Source organism: Sciurus carolinensis, chromosome 15 (assembly GCF_902686445.1).
Source record: "Sciurus carolinensis chromosome 15, mSciCar1.2, whole genome shotgun sequence".
In the NCBI taxonomy this organism is placed as follows: domain Eukaryota; kingdom Metazoa; phylum Chordata; class Mammalia; order Rodentia; family Sciuridae; genus Sciurus; species Sciurus carolinensis.
In genome coordinates, this window is record NC_062227.1 from 78988524 (window position 1) to 79011707 (window position 23184).

Consider the following 23184-nt stretch of genomic DNA (forward strand, 5'->3'; position numbering starts at 1 on the left):
GGCAGCCAGTCTGACAGATGGTTGACACACAAAAGGACACCATACTGTGGCGAGGAGCTATTCTGAAGTCCCTGCTCTTTCTTGTACTTTTCTATCAGGATACCTGATAGAAAGGTGTAAAGTACTCCTAGTTGGTTACATTGGCTGAGATTATATGTAAAGCAATACAGTGTAAGCAGTAAAGTTCTGTTGTCTCATGTAAAGGAAAATAAGAAGGTGGGAAACTCATTCTACTTTTTTGATAAGGCTGTCTCCCAGTAGCCCTTTTGCCTTACAGACAATGTTATTTGAGTTGTTGATCTGTTACTCAGGTGTATTCATCTCTCTGGCTTTGGAATGGCAAGGAATTCAGAAGCACTTTTTCCAGTCAGTCCTTCATTGGAAACTCTTCCTTAGCACAATTATGTACCTACCTCTTCATACACTATTACTTATTTCAAATAGTTAACAAATACTTAGCAAAGTGAAGTGCTTATTTCAAATCTGTAAGATTTTCTTTAAAACTTTTTGAGTCTTGAAGTTGGGTGTACATTTTGATTGTGTATCGAGACTAACAAACAAGAAACTCCTGTGTTTCTGCAGTGTTTGTTTTTTTCCTGAAGAAATCACCCTACTCAATTGCTTGTCAGAGAAAAAAGTATTGAACATGTAGCAAAATACTGTACAGATATAATTAACTGTAGTTTGTTAAAGTTGAAGTGGGATTTTTACCCTGTCGAGAGCTCAGATAGTGTGAGCCTTCCTCAGCATAGTATTTTGAATAACATAATGCTTTTGTTGCATTCTGTTTTCCCTGCCAGCCTGTGTATAATTTAAAATATTTCAGTATCACACAATTTAACCTATGATGGTGTCAAGGTAAATATGATGTGACAATTTATAGTTTACAACAATATAATGCTAGCAAATATGAACTTCCAATTACTTGAATTATAAAGAAAGGACAGTGACATTCTTCTACAAATGTGTTGCTTTTAAATTTAAATTGTATCACATAAAACTGCCATGAAAGTTCATCTGAAATAAGCCATATTAAACACATTTTTAAGAAGAGATTATTCAACTCCCAACCTAAGAAAATTAAGTTTGAAGATCTTAGATCTTTCATTTGCACCACTGACATAGTCAGTAGGGTCCATAATGTCACTCCTTTGCAATCTTCAGATATCTTTCAAATTCAAATATACCTCTGGATAGAACAAAGATGTTTGCCAAAGGTGGTATGGTGAACAAGATGGCAGTGAATTATGATGCCAAGACTTATAGATGTTTAGATGGAATGGAGGCATCAGAATATGTTTGTGAATTTGCATAATTAAAATTCTATGAATTGCTTGACTACTTAGAGTCATTTTATTAACAGTAGAAGTTTTTTTATTAAGTTGAAGTCTTATCATATAGCTATCATAATTATAATAATATTTTATTGGCATGAAAGTGGACAGATAAATCAATGGAGCAGAAAGGAATTCAGAAATATACCTGTGCTTATATTTGTCAAATATTTTCAAACAAAGTGTCATATTCAGAGTTAAATCCAGGAAAAAGTGCTTAAAACTCCTACTGTAGAAACCTCATAACACTCCTGTGAGAAATTTAAGACCTAAGTAGAGAGCTGTACCATGTTCATGTTTCAGAAGATTCGATATTGTTAAGATCAAGATTTCAATTCCTTTCACACTGATGTATGCAAATCCCATAATTTTATTTTCTTTAGAGGAAATGATAGGTTTAAAATTTTGTATAGAAATTCAAAAGTCTGAAAATAGTCAAATAAGACTGAGAAAGAACACAATTTTGTATTTAAAATAGGTGCCATCGACTTCTTATAATGCTACAGTAATGAAATCAATTTAGTATTGGTATTAAGTAGGCAAATACATTAATGAAACAGAAGTAACATTATAGAAATAGACTTCACACCTTCAAGGTCAGTTAATTTTGACAAAGATATAAGTACAACTTAGTCTTTTATCATATGGTATTGGAACAGTCAGATATCCATAGGCAGTGGATGATCAGAAAAAGTAATCTTTGAGCCATATTCCATAACATCTACAGAAATTTAAAGAAGTATAAAATCTAGATGAAATCATAGGAAAATACCTTCATTTTGGATTACCAAAGATTTCTTTGTTTTGACAGCAATAGCTGATTCATAAAACAAAAATCTTGAAAAATTATATATTGAAAATTTCATAAAGCAGTAATTAATGTTCTTGAAAAAAGCAGTGAGAAAACTGGGGATGTTGCTTAGTAGTAGAATGTTCACCTATATATGTGAGGTACTAGGTTTCACCCCCTGAACTGCAAAAATAAAGCTAAGGAAGCAAGAACAAAGGAGAGGAGGAGGGAAGCAAGGACTGACTAATCAACTGGCCGGGAAGAGAAGGGAAAGACAAATTCACAGATGGGGAGAAAATGTGTGCAGATCACATGGTGTATAAAGGATTATAGAACCCTCAAACATGATTCTCAGAAAACAATAAATTAAAAAGATAAAGATTTCAGCAGATATTTCACCAAAGAGTATGAAAGTGTGGTCAGTAAGCACATGGAAAGAGCCTCACCACCCATAGAGAAGTGCCACAGGGAACTACTGAGCACACCAGATGCTGGTGAAGATCTGGAGCAGCTGGCCTCTCCAGATCTAGGTGAATCTAGGTGCTTCAGCCTCTTCGGAAAATAGTTTGGCAGATTCTCACAAAGTGAGAGATATATCTGCCTTATTCCCCCACCATCCCACTTTTGGGAACTTATCTAAAATAACAGGAAATATGTGTACATATGATGACTTACATAAGAAGATTTTTAGCAGGCTTATTTATTGTAACCAAAATTACAATGACTCAGATACCCTTCAGTGGACAAATGGATAAGCAGACCGTGGTGTATCCATACAATGAAGTTATCCAACAAGGACAAGAAATGAAGTATGTATGCCCTCAGCAGTGTAGGTGAGCCCCAAGATCCCTGTGCTGAGAGAAAGGCCCGACAAGAGAAAGTACATACTGTGTGTTTGCATGTACATAAATTTCCAGAAAATGCTAACTAATATATAGTGACAAAGCAGATAAGTGGTGGCTTGGGGAAGGGTGAGCAGGAGGCAGCTACTGGAGTCCTTGGGGGATATTGCTTGTCTTTGGTCATTATCTTGATTGTCTTAGTAGTTTCATCAGTGTGCACTATAAATATGGAAATATTTTATGTATCATTTATATCTCATTGGCACAGTTTGTAATACTTTGTTCTTTCTGGGTCAGTCTAGACGGATACATGTCAAGTTAGTGAAATAATTAATATGTGGTTTTTTTGTGAACTGAAGTTTGATATTGATATGACATTAAGTTACTATTCCTTGTACTTAGTGAACAAATTCAGTTCTTAGGATGAATGTAGCATATTCAGGTATGAGTATACATGGCTGTTCTTGTGTTTCCATGTCATAGAGGTTGACCTGTTTTCCTTCAGCCTTACACAAAATGAACATCATGTCCCTCAAAGCAAGATCTTCCGTCATCATGAGAGTCGGGTCTTGTGTGTCGCTAGTGGTGTTGTCCACAGCAGTTCAGACTGCTTGACTAGGAGTTTAGAGACTAAGAGCAAAGATACATTAAGACCTGGGGTAATTACTCAATGGGGCTGCTACAGGTGGCATTGCTTTTAGGACAAATGGTGAAAAGACACAAAGATTGTTTTTAACTCAAAGATGTTTTTTACTTATCAGTTCATCAGTGTGCTTTTTGTATTGTGGTTTTTGTTTTTCTTTCTTTTTTTTTTTTTTTTTTTTTTTTGATACTGGGAATTGAACCCAGGAGCACTTAACCACTGAGCCATATCTCTAGGCCCCCTTTTTAATTATAGTTTTTTTAAAATTTGTTCTAATTAGTTATACATGATAGAATGTATTTTGACATGTTCTACATATTTGGAGTATAACTTCTCATTCTTCTAGTTGTACATAATGTAAAATTACATTGGTTGTGTAATCATACATGAACATGGATAGTAATGTCCTATTCATTCTATTGTCTTTCCTATTCCCATCCCCCCTCCCTTCCTTTCATTCCCTTTTGTCTCATCCAAAGTACTGTTGTACTTCCCTAACCTTCCCCTAATTGTGAATTAGCATCTGCATATCAGAAGACATTTGGCCTTTGGTGTTTTGGGACTGGCTTATTTCACTTAGCATGATGTTCTCCAGTTCCATCCATTTACCGGCAAATGCCACAATTTTGTTCTTCTTTATGGCGGAGTAATATTCCATTGCATATGTATACCACAGTTTCTTTATCTATTCATCTGTTGAAGGATACCTAGGTTGGCTCCATAGTTTAGCTATTGTGAACTGGGCTGCTATAAACATTGATGTGGTTGCTTCACTGTAGTATGCTGATTTTAAGTACTTTGGGTATAAACCCAAGAGTGGGATAATTGGATCAAATGGTGGTTCTATTCCAAGTTTTCTGAGGAATCTCCACACTGCTTTCCAGAGTGGTTGCACCAATCTGCAGTCCTACCAGCAATGTATTAGTGTACCAATTTCCCCACATTCTCACCAACACTTATTGTCGCTTGTGTTCTTGATAATTGCCTTTCTGACTGGAGTGAAATGAAGTATGAGGGTAGTTTTAATTTGCATTTCTCTAATTGCTAGAGATGTTGAACATTCTTACATATATTGTTGATCAATCATATTACTACTTCATATTTGTTGATCAATCATATTACTACTTCTGTGAAGTGTCCGTGTATTTCCTTAGCCCATGTATTTATTTGGTAATTTGTTTTTTTGGTGTTAAGCTTTTTGAGTTCTTTGTATATCCTGGAGATTAATGCTCTTTGAGGTGCAAGTAGCAAAGATGTTCTCCCATTCTGTATGCTCTCTCTTCATGTTCTTGATTGTTACCTTTGCTGTGAAGAAGCTTTTTAGTTTGATTCCATCCCATTTATTGATTCTCGATTTTACTTCTTGCACTTTAGGAGTCTTGTTAAGGAGGTCAGGTCCTAAACCAACATGATGTAGATTTGGTCCTACTTTTTCTTCTATTAGGTGCAGGGATCTCTGTTCTAATGCCTAATTCCTCTATCCATTTTGAGTTGAATTTTGTGCAGAATGAGCGAAAGAGGTTTAGTTTCATTTTGCTGCATATGGATTTCCAGTTTTCCCAGCACCACTTGTTGAAGAGGCTATCTTTCCTCCAATGTGTGTTTTTGGCACCTTTGTGTAGTATGAGATAGCTGTATTTATGTGGGTTTGTCTCTGTGTCCTCTACTTTGTGGCATTGGTCTATGTGTCTATGTGTTTTGGTGCCATTACCATGCCATTTTATTATTATTATTATTATAGCCTGTAGTATAATTTAAGGTCTGGTATTGTGATGCCTCTTGCTTCACTTTTTTCCAAATGAATTTCATGATTGCTTTTTCTGTTTCTATGAAGAATGTCATGGGGATTTCAATAGGAATTACATTAAATCTGTGTAGCACTTTTGGTAGTGTGGCCATTTTGACAGTGTTAATTCTGCCTGTCCACAAATGTGGGAGATCTTTCCATCTTCTGAGGTCTTCTTCAATTTCTTTTTTTAGTGTTCTGTAGTTTTTGTTGTAGGGGTCTCTCACCTCTTTTGTTAGATTGATTGCCAGATATTTTATTTTTTTGTGCTCCAGTCCCTTTTTATTTTTTATTTTTAGACAGGGTCTTGCTGTGTTGCTTAGTGCCTCACTAAGTTGTTGAGGCTGGCCTTGATCTTGTGATCCTCCTGCTTCGGCCTCCTGAGCTACTGGGAATACAGGAGTGCACCACTGCACCAAGCTCGCACACTCACCCGCCCGTCCGCCCACCTGCCCTCCCTCCCTTCCTCCCTCCCTCCCTTCATTCATTCATTCCTATAGGAATATGTCAAACAGAAATATTTCCTAACAGGATCTATTAAGTGATATATTTGTGTCATGTTCTTTTACTGTACAAACCTGTTAATTTTTCCTGTGTGCTGTGTGTCTGTTTACTGGTACTGAGCTCTTGACGAGAGCCACTGTGTGCTCCTTCCTGTTCTCTGAGAGTCCATGCACTTAGCGATACTCTCACAGTAACAAGGGCATCTGGTCACTGCACACACTCTGCTAAGTGTGCTCTTTCTATATTTTTCACCGCCTGAGTTCTCACAGTCTCCTGAGTTTCGGTGGTATTACCATTCTGATCTTTCTTCAGAGGTCTGACAGGTAGTGTGTGAGATAGGGCAAAGCCAGGTTGAAGCCGAAGTCTGTCTGGCTCCATCCAGCCATGCCGCCATGCTGCCTTAGAGAGTGCCATCAAGCAGGTGAACCTAGTGTGTGTGGGTAAGTGAAATGGTCCCCTGTCGTGGTAAGGCCATAGTAAAGAAGCAAAGCATGTAGGATGACGTTCTAAGCTTTGTCATTTTAGGAACAGATATAGCTCTGATGACAGGCAAAGTGATGTAATTTTATGCCAAGATCGTCATCCTTCATGTCCTGAATAAATCAGTATACTTACAGAGCTACCACAACAACCTGGAAAAGAGAGAGGTAACAAGCAGAATTATTGAGATCTGTAAGTTTACTCCATGATATATGTGAAATTTGTCAGGAAGAACATCTATTTGGAAGAATATTACTACATGTTAATTTGGGCAGGGGAAATAGGAACCTGACTCTTTCTGTAGATCGGCACTGTCCAGTAGGAGTGTAAAGTGAACTACACGTGTATAATTTTGTTTCCTGGTGGCCGTATTAAGAGAAAGTAAAAGTAATAGGTAAAATTGTATTTCTATACTTAACCAAATATAGCCAAATTATTATTTCCATATGAACTCGTTGTAACATAACCAGCAGTATTTTGTTATTTTGGAATAAAAATTTTAAAATTGGGCCAGGTGCAGTGACGCATGCCTGTATTTCCAGGGGTTCCTCTGACTGAGGCAGGAGGGTTGCAAGTTCAAAGCCAGACTCTGCAACTTGTCAAGGCCCTAAGCAGCTCAGCAAGACCCTGTCTCAAAATAAAATGTAAAAGGGCCTGGGGAGATGGCTCAGTGGTTGAGCGCCCCTGGGTTCAATCCCCAGTAGCAAAAAGAAAAAAATAAATACAAATGGAAATTTGGTATATTTGGTACACATCTAGCATTTCTCATTTTGAAAGGTAAATTTTCACCTGCAGTATATGATCTGTATTTAGATTTGATAAAAAAGCACTTCAAAAAGTAAATTCATATTCCAAGACTGTTCGAGCATATTTTGAACACTTTTCAAGGCTGAATAAAGAAATATTTTCAAAATTTAAATTTACATTAATTAAATAACTTTGTTTCTGGTGCTTACTCTCAATGTTACTAGTAGAGTGAAAAGCAAATGAATCTGGGTGATTCCCAGTGGGTGTGGTGAGGAGAGCAGGCGGGAAGGACAGACAGTCCAGTGAACACAGCCCTGGCTCCTCACCCCTGTGTCTCCTTCTTGGTATGGTGGTTCTGACTGTGTCTGCCTAGAGTTGGTGTGTTTGAGTTGGTGTGAAATAGTGTTTACAGTATTTTAAATGTTTCTTTGAGACTTCTGTACCTTTACTCAACTTCAGGAACTTTAATTTCTTTTACTTCTAAGACTTTTAAAATAGTGTCCATTTATAGCCTGATTTTATTTATTTTTATCTATATTTAATGCTAAGAATTTAATAAATTTTACATTCTATATTCAGAGCATATCTACATTTTGTTCTTTTCTGTGGTTTTAACCTCGCTGAGATTTTTATAATTGCCTTAATGTAACAGTTTGTTAAGTTTTGTAAGTTTTTTTTATTATTTTTTAATTCATTTTGCACAAGTGGGGTACAATTTTCATTTCTCTGCACATAAAGTAGAGTCACACTGTTTGTATAATCATACATATACATAGGATAATAATGTTTGTCTCATTCTCTTTCCTTCCAACTGCCCCCTCTCCACTCCTCATTTCCCTCTACACAATTCATCCTTCCTCCATTTTTCCCTTACCCCCTCCCCACCCTGTCATGTGTCATCTTCCACTTATCAGAGAAAACATTTGGCCGTTGGTTCTTTGGGACTGGCTTTCACTTAGCATGTTATTCTTCAACTCCATCCATTTACCTGCAAATGCCATAATTTTATTCTCTTTAAAGCTGAATAATATTCCATTGTATGTATATACAAGAGTTTCTCTATCCATTCATCTATTGAAGGGCATCGAGGTTGTTTCCACAATCTAGCTATTATGAATTGAGCCGCTCTAAACATTGATATGGCTACGTCAAACTGTAGTAAGCTGATTTTAAGTCCTTTGGTATAGACCAAGGAGTGGGATAGCTGGGTCAAATGGTGGCTTTATTCCAAGTTTCATTCTTGATGTGGTTCTGCTATACTGATAATTTAGATTCCTATTGTATAAGTTATACTTTATATATTATATTCTTTGCTTATATTCTAATATAGAAACAAAAATTAATGGTATCTCCTAACTTTCTCATTCTGACAGTAAATGTTCAAATATCCTGAATGTGTGGAATCTATTGAATGATATTCTTAAACATTTTATGGAAGCAAGTTTTTAATATCATCAATACCAGGCTTAGTAGCTACTAATATTCACTTGTTATTATTCATGTACAACATTTCTTTCTATATTCCAGGAGAAAAACCTTTCAAATGTGACGAGTGTAACTTTGCCTCCACAACGCAATCCCATTTGACTCGGCATAAGCGTGTGCACACTGGAGAGAAGCCCTACAGGTGCCCCTGGTGTGACTACAGGTAATGAGGCCACATGGGCCCCTGTGACAATTGGATCCTGTTGAATAAATCAATAAATGCCTTAGTTTTTCTAATCAACACGAATTAGCATACTGTAAAACACAATGCATATTCCATTAGGAGTTTATTATAACACCTAATTTTTGTGACTTTTCAAATACAGACTTTTTTTTAGATCAGTTTTAGGTTCATAGTAAAATTGAGACAGTGGTACAGAGATTTCCCAAATATCTTCTTCCCCTACATATGAGAGACTCCCTCATCATCTATGTCCCCCTCCAGAGTAGTTCACTTTTTACAATTGATGAACCTTCATTGACACATCCTCATCATCCAAAGCCCATAGATTTTAGTCAGTTTCACTCCTGATGTTGTGCATACTGTGGGTTTGGACAAATTTATAATGACATGTATCTACCATTATAGTATCATGCAGTATTCCAGTAACTTTTCAAAATATAAAGTTATTTTCCATTTTTGTATTCTTAATACTTCATTTTCAGACAATCCTCTGTTACACCCAAGTTTCTGGTTTTCTTGCTCATTCCTTTATTTGATATGTGTATGGCATCTCATCTGTCAGCAGAGCACTTACTGAGACATGGAAGATGATGTAAGAAATGTTTTCTTCCTTTAAGGATATCACAACATAATAAGTGACTTAATTTTCACAAGTAATTATAATGCATATTCAAATGGGTAAGAGAGGACAGGAGAGAACATGCAGAAAGACCATATTGAACCCAAATGAAATCCTGACAGAGCTGAGAGCATCTTCACTATGGCATGAAAGGTGACAGAATTTCGAGTACAGGATGTATGTTCTGAGATGAGTAGTCAATGGCACAATGTAGCATTTTATGCTGCAGGCATCTTGGAGTTCATGGATGCTCAGTCCACATGCTGGGTTCTGGGGCAGCTGAATTGTATCAGCCCAGACCACAGAAGTATTGAGTGATAGCAGTAAAGTACTGGTGCAGAGAAGTGTGAGATGCATTCAGGTGGTGCTAAACCATGTGGCTTAACCATATGTGAGGCACACGCTGAGAGACCTGGTGGAAAGCACCATGGGGCGTGCAGCTTGCAGCCAGGCCACACAGCTCCTAGAGCCCGCAGGTGAGCTGGGACACCATGCTCTTGGCAGGCAGTTGAATGATACCTTCTTTACCCTTGAACTGAAGACCTCCACTGTCACTACCACACGTATCGACAAGAAGACATTGAGGGTGTATCTTTAAATTCAGCCACTTCTGTTGAATATTTGAATATATAGGTTGAACATCAAGCCATCTTTAAAAAGTAGATTTTTGTATTCCTGTGACTATAGCTTGTACATTCAGCAAATATATTGCCATAATTTCCATCATCAGCCATATTATTGCATTAAGTTTTATGTGAAAGGTCATAGAATAGTACAGAGATATTACAGATATATTTCATTCATTAATTATTTACTCATTCAACATTTTATGGTTTCTGGTTTTGTGTAATACTAGATTGGTAATTCTTATAAATTTGGGAAAATGGCGATCTCATTAGAGGTTCTAGGGTACTGACAATAGAAATTCTGAGGTACTGTTAGTGTGTTCTATAAAAAAATAAACATTATTGAATGACTTTTTTTTCTTATTACAGAGAGCATTCTGCAGTTGCCTTCCCTATACAACAAGAAAAGCAATAAGAAAATTATAAAAATTTTCTTTAATTATCACTTAGCTCTTAGGATTATGTGCTTTTAGTCTGTGCCCTATGTATAAGATTTTTGTTGTTGTCTTGGGGGGAATTTTTGCTTTCTTGCAGTATAAATTTATTATACTTAACATTATTACTATTTTTCTATGCCATAATCAGTCTTCTATAGAACTATGGTTTTATTTTATTAAATTAAAAAAAATTAGTTGTAGATGGACACAATACCTTTATTTTATTTTTTTATTAATTATATGCAGTGCTGAGAATCCATCCCAGTGCCTCACTGGTAGGCAAGCACTCTACCACTGAGCTACTACCCCTTGAACTATGGCTTTAAAACTTCTTTAAAGTAGCCAGAATTACTGATTCAAACATGATTATAAAGAAAACCCCACAAACAAAATAAACAAGTGCTATTTACCCTTTAAAAGCAGGTTTAATGGTTAAAATCTAAAGTATTTGATAACATTTACAGCATGAATTCGTTTTTTCAAGCAAACAAGTTTAAAATGGGGCAAGTTAACTGATGATAGTTGCTACAGAATTAACCTGCACATCCAGTTTCCACCTTCACCTTGTGCTAGGCTCACAGCACGAGGGTGTGGTTCTGTGCACAGGGTGTGTGCAGAATCTGGGCTCAGTACACATTTACCGTGGGACCTCGCTCAAACTTTTTTGAGGGGGAGGGGACTGGGGATTGAACTCAGGGGTGCTATACTACTGAGCTACATCCCCATCCCTTTTTTATTTAATTTTCTTATTTTGAGACAGGGCCTGGCTAAGTTGCTGGCCTAGAACTTGTGCTCCTTTCTTCGCCTCTCCAGTCACTGGGATTACAGGCAGGCACCACTAAACCCAACTTAGTCAAACACTTTAAAATCCTGGGCTACCACACTTTTCATTTGTAAAATATGAATTGTTAGTAGACCAGCCTTCTGGGATCCTTGCGCGCATCCAGCCAGACACACGTTGACGTTACCTTGCCAGAGCCTGGTGTGTGGTTATGCAGTAAAGATTCACCCTTGTTTTTACTGTCCTCTCTGGTGCCTGTTTTAGCCTGGTTACAGGTTCTGCTTCACCTTTCAGTAAGTTAATTTGGAGTTTCGATGTCCTGACAGTATTCAATGTGCTTAAGTATTATTTATAAAACAGCCAAAATATGTGTTTTTACAGTTTTCTAATTAGTTAAAATTTTATTAAATCCAAAATCAGTTCTTGTATAATTGCTGAAATACTTTGTTTTCAAATGTCTAATATGAAAAACTATTCTTATGCAATATAATTTTAATGCCTGCACTGCCCCAAGTCACACATAACGAAATCAATATATTAAGTTTTGGGACATGAACACCATTTTCAGGTGTTTACTCTCAGAATGCTCATACCTAAGTTTTTTGTGCATACCCATGGCTTTTTTAGAATAAATTTCTAAAATTTATGATTAAGACTTTTTTTAGTGCTGCTACAAAGATTATTATATTTTTTAAAATAAGATCAGTACTGTTTTGGTAGTGTTTTGGTATTTACAAAATGTATTTCCAAATAATTCAATTTTCCATGGTTTGAAAGAATACTGTACTTTTTTCTAAGTTTGAGCTCATGGTACTGTGCCCTATGCAGGTTGTCCCTGACAATGAGTATTACTTCCGTGCAATAGTGCGTTTGAGCTGGTTAGACTGCAGTTATATTTTGCCTTTGTCAGACATTGAGTTAAACAGGAGATTGTGTTCTCTAAGCATTTTGTTGATGTCCTGTGAATTAATACTTAGAACATTTAATAAAGTCATATATCTACTGATCTCCTTTTGAAATACTTATGTCCTTAATAAGAAGGTGATTTCTATTTTTATTTATAACTTGAATAATTTTGTAATTGATGAAAGTAAATAGCTTGAACCCTTTCTATTCAAAAATTTTTATACTTTTGTGTTTATGTGGTTAAGGTTGCTTTTACTGGGGAACAAAAGTCAAGTTAATTCTTTAAGAGCTTGCAAATGCAAGAATTCTTTTTAAGTTAGGAACTATGAACAGAATATAGAAATTAGAAGAGATGCCTTTGTTTTCTTGTTGTTAAGAACAAGGTTTTAAAAAGTGAGCTTGTAGTAAATGCATAGAATAAAAAGGTCCCAATGCTGCCACCTTAAACCAAGGAAATGTGTCTTTTGCCATAGTTTGAGTATTAGTGCCCTAGATGATCACACTGTTCCTGAAAAGATGTGGTCATATTTACCTTATTGGTATCTTTCCATAATACTTGATTACCCAAAATATTGAAATAACTTTTTACCATTTAGATTTTTACTTACTTCATATAGGTAGATTAAAAACTATTCCCATGAGTATTCCTATCTTTTTCATTATTGACCCTTATTTTTCAGGTAAGTTGCCATCACTAGAAACTGAAACAATATTTAAATTTTATTTGAAAATATATTTCTGATTTTATAAGTTGAATATTAGTAGAGAAATACTAATTGTTATTATTCATGAAAAATGTGAATATAGATTTATTTACAAAAGAATTTTATAATTGGTCTTTTGAACCTGAGGCTATTTTTTCAAGTTTGCATTATTAATTTAGGCAATGACATCTCATTCTATTTAGATGTAAACATGTACTCTTTTCCTTAGCTTTTACTGTCTAAAATACCAAAAAATCTAATCCATTACCAATCAGTATATTCCATCACTACTTTATAACTCTTTCACAATTACCATGCAAAATAATTTCAAAGCATAAATTTAGAGTCATAGAACACTGTCCTAGCATATTCATGTAGCAGATCCTTCAGGTTTGTTTCTGCCATACGATGGGAGCAGTCCGACGTTCTCCACTTCTTATTTTCTTTTACGTGTTGTCACCTCTATATTAATGAGAGAACAAAACAGGACAACCTTCTGTATTTTGTAGAAAGTGTCATTTCTAAGAGCAGGAAATCTGCGTTAGAATCAAAATGCTGTTTCTTTCATTCATCACATTGGTTTATATATGAAAGTTCACTAAAACAAGTTACAGATTAGTTTTACTAAAATGACCAAAATTAGACTTTTTTTTCTCCCCTTTTTATGTGAAATCTCTTCCTATTTGATTCTTTATTTTTTTTTTGTTTGTTTCCTTTCTGATTTATGGAGGAAATACAATGCATACATATTAAGTATCAAACCACTAATAAACCATGAAAAGGAACACAAAATATTTCTTGCAGTATTAAAAATATTAAGGACAAGTCTATAAAGCATTTTAAATGCCATTCATTAAATTATAGAAAACTGCAGTTTCAAGCCCATCTCTGGAAGTTCTTATTGTTTTCTTTGCTGTGTCTCCTCTTATTCAACATGAGATAGCCTCAGTGTTCCATAAGTCTAGTTTTGGCTACATTTTTTCCTCAACTTCATAACTGTCTTTATTCTTCTAACCTACATAAGCTTTATTTTTTTAAATATTTTTTACTGTTACTTTTTTCACTTTTTTATTGTTTTTAAATCCACTGGAGCTGAGGGATAAAGTGTACAATTCTACCCTCAGATTAAGGGTCCACCTCATTGTTTGCTAACCTTGTAGGAAATCTACTCTTGAGTTTTTTTCCCTTTCTTGCTGGTTCACTTAACTCTCAGCCAGTGTTTTCCATAGAAATCATTGACTCATTAGTTTTGTTTTTGTTTTTGTTTTGTTTTGTTTTAATCTCAGGAGGGTTTTCTCTTTTGCATGAGGCGAGGCTGAGGGGGTGAAGCAACATCTGACCAGGTGGCTCTCTCTCAGTTGGGAACGTGCTTCCTTTTACCCTCTGCCCCAGCAGTCCTTCTGTTCACCTGAACACTCACTTTAGTAGTTCTGTGACCATCTGATTTGGCAAGTTCTTACACATGTGACTGGAGTGGAGAGAATTTGCTGTTTGTTGCCACCATTCGAAATTATGTATGCCCTAGAAAATTTTTGTGATGATATATGCTTTTAACTCAGTGGAAATCTTTCTTTCCACTCACTAGAATCATTTTTAGGGAAGTTTTAAGGTACAGTGACCAAAAAATTGTATTAATCATCTTTCTTCTGAAAGTTTGTTTTAATTTCCTTACGTTTTAAATATTATTTTTAATTGTTGATGGACCTTTATTTTTTTATTTAGTTATTTATATGCAGTGCTGAGAAGTGAACCTAGTGCATCACACATGCTAGGCAAGCGATCTACCACTGAGCTACAACCTCAGCCAGCCGTTTTAATTTCTTAAACAGAAATGTACATAAATATCTATTTTAAATATTTCCAGGTCATAGGTAATATAATGCATTTTTATACAATGCTATTATATCAGCATTATGTGTTTTATCGTTTTTGTCTTGCATTTGTTTCAGCAGCATTCTGAGTTAGGGAGACTCCACAGGGACAGTTTTCTCCTTTGGATAATTTCTTCTGAGAGTTTCAGTTTTTCTTTGGCTTCCTTTGCAAGTACATAGGTTGTAGCAGGGGAAGCAATGAATAGAATGAAATTGGATTTGCCCATAAATAGTAACAGTGGAAGAAAACACATTTTTGTCCTTATAACAGTACACAATACATACCAAGAAAAAGAAGCCAAAAATACATGTACAGAAATGAACAGCACACTCTTTATTTTTCCACGGAACCTTTCATCTAGGTAATTTTGAATTTCTTAAAGAATAAAGACACTATAATACTAATCAAAATGTAAATATCTAATATTGATATTAGACATGATTTACATTTAAAGCTAGTTATTGCCACAGTCTAGTGAGATCAGAACAGACTGAGTCAAAACTACTTTTGTTATTTAGAGTTCCAGTCAATATCATTTCATTATTTCATACCTATCAGTTCTCTCCTTAGAATCTGTTGTAACTGCTAATCTATTCAATGGAATAGAAATAAATAAATGAGCCAGGCTCACAAATAAATCTGAAAACCTAAGAATCCTGTTATTTTCCAGACTTTTCATAAGGTGATGGTGAGTCTAAAAGCTTTCTTCAAATTCTGATGGATCTCTTCTGGAAAACAAACGTGTCCATTGTGTTGCGTGTGTGTAGGCCTGCTAGTGGGCAGATTGCCACTTCCTGCTGGTCTCCTGCACACAGTTCAGCCAGCCACAGGTAGATGTCAGTATCATCGTGGCTGGTTGTGAAGCCGTGTTTCTTTATTGCTAAGCATAAACAGTGCTTCAAAAGCTTCTCCTAACCTGTATCAAGATGGTGCTCTGTGGAGTCATAGTGCCCTTCACATGGAGTAGCTGTTTTTGGTGAGTTAGGTGGAACTTTTTGCAGAATTCCCTAACAAAATGGATACGTTGTCCCCAGAATTGCATCATCCTTTCAGATTTTCTGTAATGAAGTTCTCTTTTTTCCTACTGTATTTGTACTTTGCAGCAGAAGTTAAATTCACCCTACATAAAAATTTCATATTTTTTCTTTCATTAATGAATTTTATTAATGTATTTTAATTGTTGTATGTGATTTTTGTATTTACTATTACTTTTTTTCTAATATTACTTTCAGATAGCTTCTTTCATTCAGATTTTGCTTCCTTGTGCTATAACACATGAGCACATTAACTTTCAAATCTTTTTCCATTCAATCAGGCTGTGTACAGATATAACACATGTCATGCCTAAGGTTAACACTCAAAATTTTAATCTGTGTAAAAAACTGATGTAATCAATCATATAGACTTTAGAACAAATAGATTCCATAGCATTAAAAATTACAAATTGGTTTGATGTCTTTAAAACAAAAGAATCTGAGATACCTTTTGTATATCAGTACAAGGAGGTTGTTTTGTGTGTTGATGTAACTGAAATAGGCATTGAGATCACAGATTAATTAGAAGAACCATTTTGAACACAAAGTGACCATACATTCCCTCTGCTATATCTCAAAGTAGAATCTAGATAAACATGTTTATTTAACCTGCTGTTGCTGAATCCCAAATCCAGTCATTATAAAAGGACCAAAGCTATCTTTGGGGATGGTCTTTCTACAAGGAATTACTCTGGACAGTCCCTTGGGTGGTAGTTAGATATGTCTGTATATATTGTGGCAGGAAAAAAAGGCCTTAGAGATGGAAAAAATAGAAAATATTTTTGGGGCAATAGTCTCTTGCATAATAAGTTATTCCTCAGACACTAGAGCTATTATCACACAACAAAACACTTCCCTGTGTAACTATCTATATCCTCTGGCAGTTAGAAGCTCAAAGCGTGGAACTTCTTAGACAAACAGCATGATCACCAGGAGGTGCTGACAGCAGTCAGTCCAGTACTGTGCGCATTGCACAGCCAGTGGTTGGGGTCAGCCTCGCATTGTGTTTGAGAGAAGAACATAACAAAACAGAATAGCTCTGAAATTCATAAACTTTTGATCAACTTTCATTAATCAGTAAGAATGCAAGGATACTAGTTATTTCATTTTATTTTCAGCTCCTTGGTTTCAGCATATTCTGATACATTGCCACTCCTGGGCCTGACAAAAATAAAGGAAAGAAGGGAGGGAGGGAGAGAAAGAGAGAGAGAGAGAGAGAGAGAGAGAGAGAGAGAAAGGAAGAAAGAAAGAAAAAGTTGAAACACTTCAAATATGGTAATTTGGACAGGGTAGTTGTGTTTTGAGACCAAGAAGTTGAAGTGGCTTTCTGCATCAGCCCACCTTCTGACTCACTGCTCTCCCTGTGTGGAGTGAGGTGCTGCCTTCCAGGTGGCAGCATGTGCACCATGTCTGGGTTCTTGCTTAACAGATTCTGTGAAGACAGTGTCTTCTGTGACTTTTGCTTCATCTCCTTGATTAAGGGAATGTAGCACAAACCCTTTGCTGGCCTTCTCCTCCTTACACTGTGTTCCTGTTTATTAAGAAGCTCTAGAAAAAGAACTACTAAACATTTTTTGTGTTTTGGTAAAAAAAATCACATCATCACTTACTACAGATGTACAAGTGAGCTGTAATTCAAATAAACTAGAACCCATTATTCAGTAGCATAATATGTAACCTGATACTTTTTTCTACAGGGAATTTTAACTTAATCTTTAATTCCTTAATCTTAATTATTTTGGCTTGTCTCCTGCCGTATAAAGCCTTGTTCCACCTTTATCCTTCCTTTGGAGGTTTTGTGGAGACATCTCCCTGTGTGTTTGTGTCATGTTGATTAACCTTATTTGGTGCTTTCCTCCTCCTCTTGTTTTGTTTCTTCATCTTAAATTGCAACTTTAACATATAAGAAATGTGATGGAACAAATAAAAATTTACCATTGAGAGAAACTGTGGTAAATGCTGAGAAGTGCTTAAATAAGGAGACTTATCTCTTGGAATGAATTGTTTGAGATCAGCAGTGGTTGACATTTAAGCTTGAGAAATTTGTTTTGATCCAGAAACCTCAAGTAACTTTAATGATGGCTAAATGTAAGATTTCTTTCCCTCTCTCCACTCCCAAGTTATACCCTTCCTTCAAATTAAATTTATATTCTCCCTCGAGCAAGTCTGGATTGCAGAGCATCTGAGATGATCTGATAAAAGGAAGCAGGAGGTATGTGTGGACTCTTACCACTGCCCGTACTGGAGAGCTTGAGTTTGACTCCACAACCAGTGGGTGACCAGTGGAAAATGTGGAGTACGAACATGGTGTCCTCACACCTTACTTTGCCAAATCACTAGCAGGATGCAAAGATGGGTTTGGGAGACACAGCAGGAGATAGGAGATCATTTAAAAGATTGTCACAAACTGTAAGCAGAAAATAGGGCAAATTCAGATGTCCAGTTGGCAGACAGAATTAAAGGGACATCCTAACCAAGTGAATGAATGTGGAAGGGACATATCACCCTTTAGGCACTCACCCCTCGAGAGGGCTGCCCTTCAGGAAAATGACTACTTGTGTGATCCAGGATGTGTTACCTTGAAATACTGGAATATCCAAATGGAGACCTTCAGGGGGTGTACAGGTCAGTGTGAATCTGTGCAGAGTTTGGAACCAACAACGCAATTGATATTTCCCTCAGAAAGTGCAGAAAATGAAGAAAGCAGAGAAGCATATAGCCAGTACCTGAGAGGTTGAGAAGCAGGCTCACAGATCCAAAGGGACCTCCAGGGAAGAGAGGGGTCTGCGGCAAATAGTGCCAGCTGTGCCGGGTGGAGTGCAGCAGGAACACCTACCGCAGCTCCAGGAGTCCAAGGTGTGTGGGGGAGACCAGTTCCAGTAGATTGGTGAGGACAGACCCCAGCCCAGCAGACAGAGGTGAAGAAATGGGAAGCTTGCACACTGCCCAGGGAACAGGGAGGGTAGATGGAGGCAGCTGGGAGTGCGGCTAGAGGGACTGCACTTGAATTTGCTTTCATTTGTTTGCTTATGACTGATTTTAGCTCAGACTCTTAACAGTGTTTCCACGTTTTAGGTTACTGCTCAGCACCAAATTTGATCATCATGGTTTCAAAGTTAGGAATCCAGAAAACAGAGATGGTCTGATCGTCTCATTCCCACCCCCACACACACGCACCCAGGCCCTCGGATGTCATTCACCTTGTGTGTAGAGTTTCTACACATGGCTGTCTTGCCTTGGCTGTTTTTCATTAGTTTAAAATTTTGCTTGCTGCTAGCTAACAGTCAATGTAATCATTTAATAAACACTCCTGTTAAATGTAGTCTTCAAATGTGGTGTCTATTCTGTAACTTGTTCCAAACAAGTTTTACTGATGTCTCTTGAGTTTTTCTTCCCTCAGTAAATCCAAAGGACACTCTGTGTCTGTGTTGTCACCCAATTCCTCTCTGTTCTGGTCGTGGTTACCCCCCTTTTGTTTAGCTTTTTCCACATTTTTGAATACGGTGTATCGCTTTTGCCAGTTATGAGCTTAATCCACTTTGCTGTGTGCTGCTGTGGTAAACTCCTGAAGACTGTGTTAGATTGGTGCCCAGCTTCTTCAGATTGCCATATTTCTAGAAACAGGTACTCATCTAGAGTGTGTCCTACCACCAGAAATGTAATAACAAGGATCATGTGGGTGTTGGAGTGAGTATGTGTATAACACAAAAAGAAAAAGCAAATATATCACTCCTTCGGGTAAGATAGGGTGCATGATTTGTTTTCATGACTTAGGTTGTATTATAACTGCCGAGTGTTGGTGTCAGTTGCATTAAGCCACTAAAAAGTGGAAATAAGTCATATATATTGCCCCACAGGTTGATGTATGCTAGTTTTGCATTCACTAACATTTTGTGTAGGCTTCACTGATTCTGTTATAGAGTTTTTGCTGCTTTCTCTTATTTTAAATTATGGTTAGAACACAATTGCAATGACTGTGTCTCAGGTTAGGGTTTTAGCTTGTTTTTGAGTTTTAAAAATAAAAACCTTTTTCCCTTTGCAAATTTAGGTAGCTCTATTTTATATATATCAACTAGAGTTTTTGGCATCATTTCCATAACTACAAATAAGAGCATACAAATGATCAGTGCGGCGCTCCTGAAGTAGGTGCCCCAGTGTTAGCAGGACTTCCTCAGGAAGGGTGGGGAAGCAGCCTCCCATCATCAGGGAGCCAGCTTTCCTGATGAGGAGAGACCCGACACAGAGGAGAGGGTGGTATGAATAAGTATGTCATTCAGACTAGATTCTCTCAGACACCAGCAGACGGGTGCCTGTGCCTCTCAGACCCCAGCAGCTGGGTACCTGTGCCTGAGATGTGTGGACAGGGTCAGCACACGTGTATTTTTTAATTACACATTCCTTCCCATTAATGGCCCTTGAAAAATGATGTTGTGAATGTAATGATGATACAGTCTAGATCTTACTTCCTGAGTTACATGTGTGCACTTATTTGTAACTACATATGCACAAACATATTTTATTACTTTCCTTGAATCTCTTTTTAACAAAATGATCTTTTAAAACACTATCTCTGATGTAAAGGAGACTCAAAACAAGGTTTCAGTTTTATTTTTAAGGATTTTTTTTTTAAGTTTAAAAATGGAATATATGTTTTCTTTAGCTGTAAAAGCACAATCAAGGCAACATGATAAGTGAGTCAGTGTTGTAAAAGTAAAACTAATTTTGCCTTCACTCACATGAGCTATAGAAGGAGGAAGCTTTATTGTCCCTGGGAAGGTGATAAGGCAGAGTAATTGTATATTATACTGTCCTGGAACATCTGCCTGAAGACTGTTGGAGCAATTCATCTATCACGGACCCTGCAGCGTGTTTTGTCTTTCTGCTTTAACCCATCCCCACTGCTGGCCTGTGCGGAGGTTTTGATAGGGACTGCGCCTGGGCCGGGGCGCACATTAATCAGGCCCCTTGTTCAACACTCTGGCTGACATAATTACAACCTGCGCACAGCAGTTATTCAAGTCGAGTCCTTGTCACTCGTGGTGCGAAACTACACAGCTCAGATCCCGGAGGAGATTGCCTTATCACACAGAACAAGGGCTCGCAGGAGTCGAAGAGAATAGAAATGGGAAAATGTCTTCCGGGAGTACTATATATTCCTTTAAAATAAGACATTTGAGAGACGTACAAGGGACAAAAGGAAGCATTGTGTGCAGGGACTGAAATGAACCAGTCATTATTTTTAAATGGATTACATGAAGCAGTTTTGTAAAAATGGACATAGATTATTAGGTAAATTCAGTGGTCCTCATCATCAGTGACTGTTTTTTCCTTCAAAGGTGATCATATGACTTTATAAATAAAAAAGTAGTTTGTACTCTTGGAGAACTCAACAACATCAACAAAGTATGCATTTTAAGTTTAGCATTGTTCAAGTTTAACTTAAAGAGCTCTAACTTTGTTTTGTGTCTGTTGTCTTCTTGCTCTAACACTCCATTGGTGGATTCCTGCCAGTTCCTCCCGTATCCCAGGTGTGAAGGATGGGTCTTCTCTCAGTCACTTAAGTAGTATTTAAATTTTTATGGCAGCCCCTGCCCTGCCTCTAACAGCCTGTGTGAGTCTATGAGTGTGACGATTTATGTGATCATGCCACCGGGCTTCCCACCAAAGTATGTTCCTGTGCATGAAGGCCAAAGTCGTTGTGTTACACCTAGACTTTTTCTTTCTTTCTTTGCTTCAGATTGTCCCAAGTAAAATCAAGCTTTGACCTAGACTATCAGAAATAATTTGAGACCACATACTCAAATGCACTAAAAACTATATCCCCTTAAATTTGAAATTTGAAAGTTTTTCAACTAGAAGAGTTACAGTAAATGATTATTCATTCACACTCACACATATATGTTAAATTACTTGATCTGGAAAATTCATTTTTTTTCTAGGTGATTTATTTGAAGCCAAAGTTGTAAAAGTTCATGTTCTTTTTTAAGAACTTGTCTCTGTGCACCATTTTGCCCTACCTAAACTCTCTTAGTAATGTCTGTTCAGTGATTGCTTAGATGCAGGATGATGGTTAGGCTACATTTTCTTACATTATTTTTGTTAAGATCATTTTCCCATCCATCTGCCTGTCCTCAGTTGCTAAGCATAGCCAGTTTGCAGAATTGGAATAAACCTATCCTGTGAGGTATGGACATCAAGAGGCAGGACTCTGTTTATTTCAAAGAGTATGAAGAAAGTAGTTGTTGAAAAGAATTTCTACCAGGAGTTATTGCCATGCAGGCAGCTTCGTGGAAGGGAGAGAGGGCAGCAGGACTGATTGGGCATTCTGATCTTCACAGATTCCAAGCTTCAAGGCAGAGTGTTTGCTCAACCTTGGAAAAAAATCTTTGAAATCAGGTCAGTTTGGTGAATGCTCTCTATGTTGTGTCCCTTTCTGCCTTTTTAGACTCAAGATGCGCACATAAGGCAAACTTTGACCATGGAAACCTTTCGCCAAAACCCTATCTGGAGCCTGTGTCCTTGAAAGATAGGGAACCATTACACTCTGTTCCATGCTTTTTCCTAAGCGGTCTTGCAGTAGTAGTTTCTCATCAGCACACATTGCAAAGCATCTCGTAATTGCTTAAACTTAGTAAATTTTATTTGGATGAGCATCTAGCTTGTTGACTTAAGTCAGACGAAAACCAGGGCTGCCCTTTGCTCCCAGCACTTGCAGTTTGTTCTCCTTTATGCTGGCAGTGTATCAGTACATGAGAAGGTGTGAATGAAGTGTATTTTTTTCCCTTTGGGTTAACATGAAAGAATCTGAGAGGTTTGCACTTCTTTGCAGTCTCTTTCCCTTCCAAGTGAATTGGGGAACAGTCCAGCTTAGACCTCATGTTTAAATCTCCACACATGAGTTGGGACTGTTCTGGAATTTAAATTCTAAAGAAATAATTTGGGATTCTAACACAGCAAGTTCAGCGTCACTTCCTGCCCTTTCCTCCTTGTTGTTCCCATTGTTCTTCAGTAGAGTGGAAGCTGGAAGGAGGTTGTTAGATTTAAAGTAGTCTTCCTCCTCTTGGCTGTAGATGCCAGGAGCAGAGATTTGAATAGAGCAATAATTTAAGTGGAAGTGATTGTAGGAAACAGGAGTGGTGACAAAAGATGGATAAGCATGTCAGATGCAGTGGCACGTTGGTGGGTAGGTGTGCCCTCAGCCCATACCAAGTGGGATCTCCAGGAACTAGTTAGCACTGCACATGGTGCAGAGGGCAAAGCAGTCATAGGCCCTCCAGTGTCGGGAGCTGCAGGAGTCCATCTATACATTTATCAGGCACTTGTTTTTTTTTTTTTTTTGGCTTTTGCTTTTGCTGTTTTACTTACTAGGATGCCTTAAAAGCCTTTCCATGTTGGTATAGAAGGTCTACC

General features: G+C 37.1%; 1 protein-coding gene across 1 annotated transcript in view; it reads left to right on the forward strand.

The window, feature by feature from the left end:
* Positions 1-23184, forward strand: part of Znf407 (zinc finger protein 407) — a 430584-nt gene that overhangs the window by 266006 nt on the left and 141394 nt on the right. Inside the window, 1 exon segment of the mRNA XM_047526899.1 lies at positions 8654-8774. Coding sequence (XP_047382855.1) covers positions 8654-8774 — 121 coding nt within the window.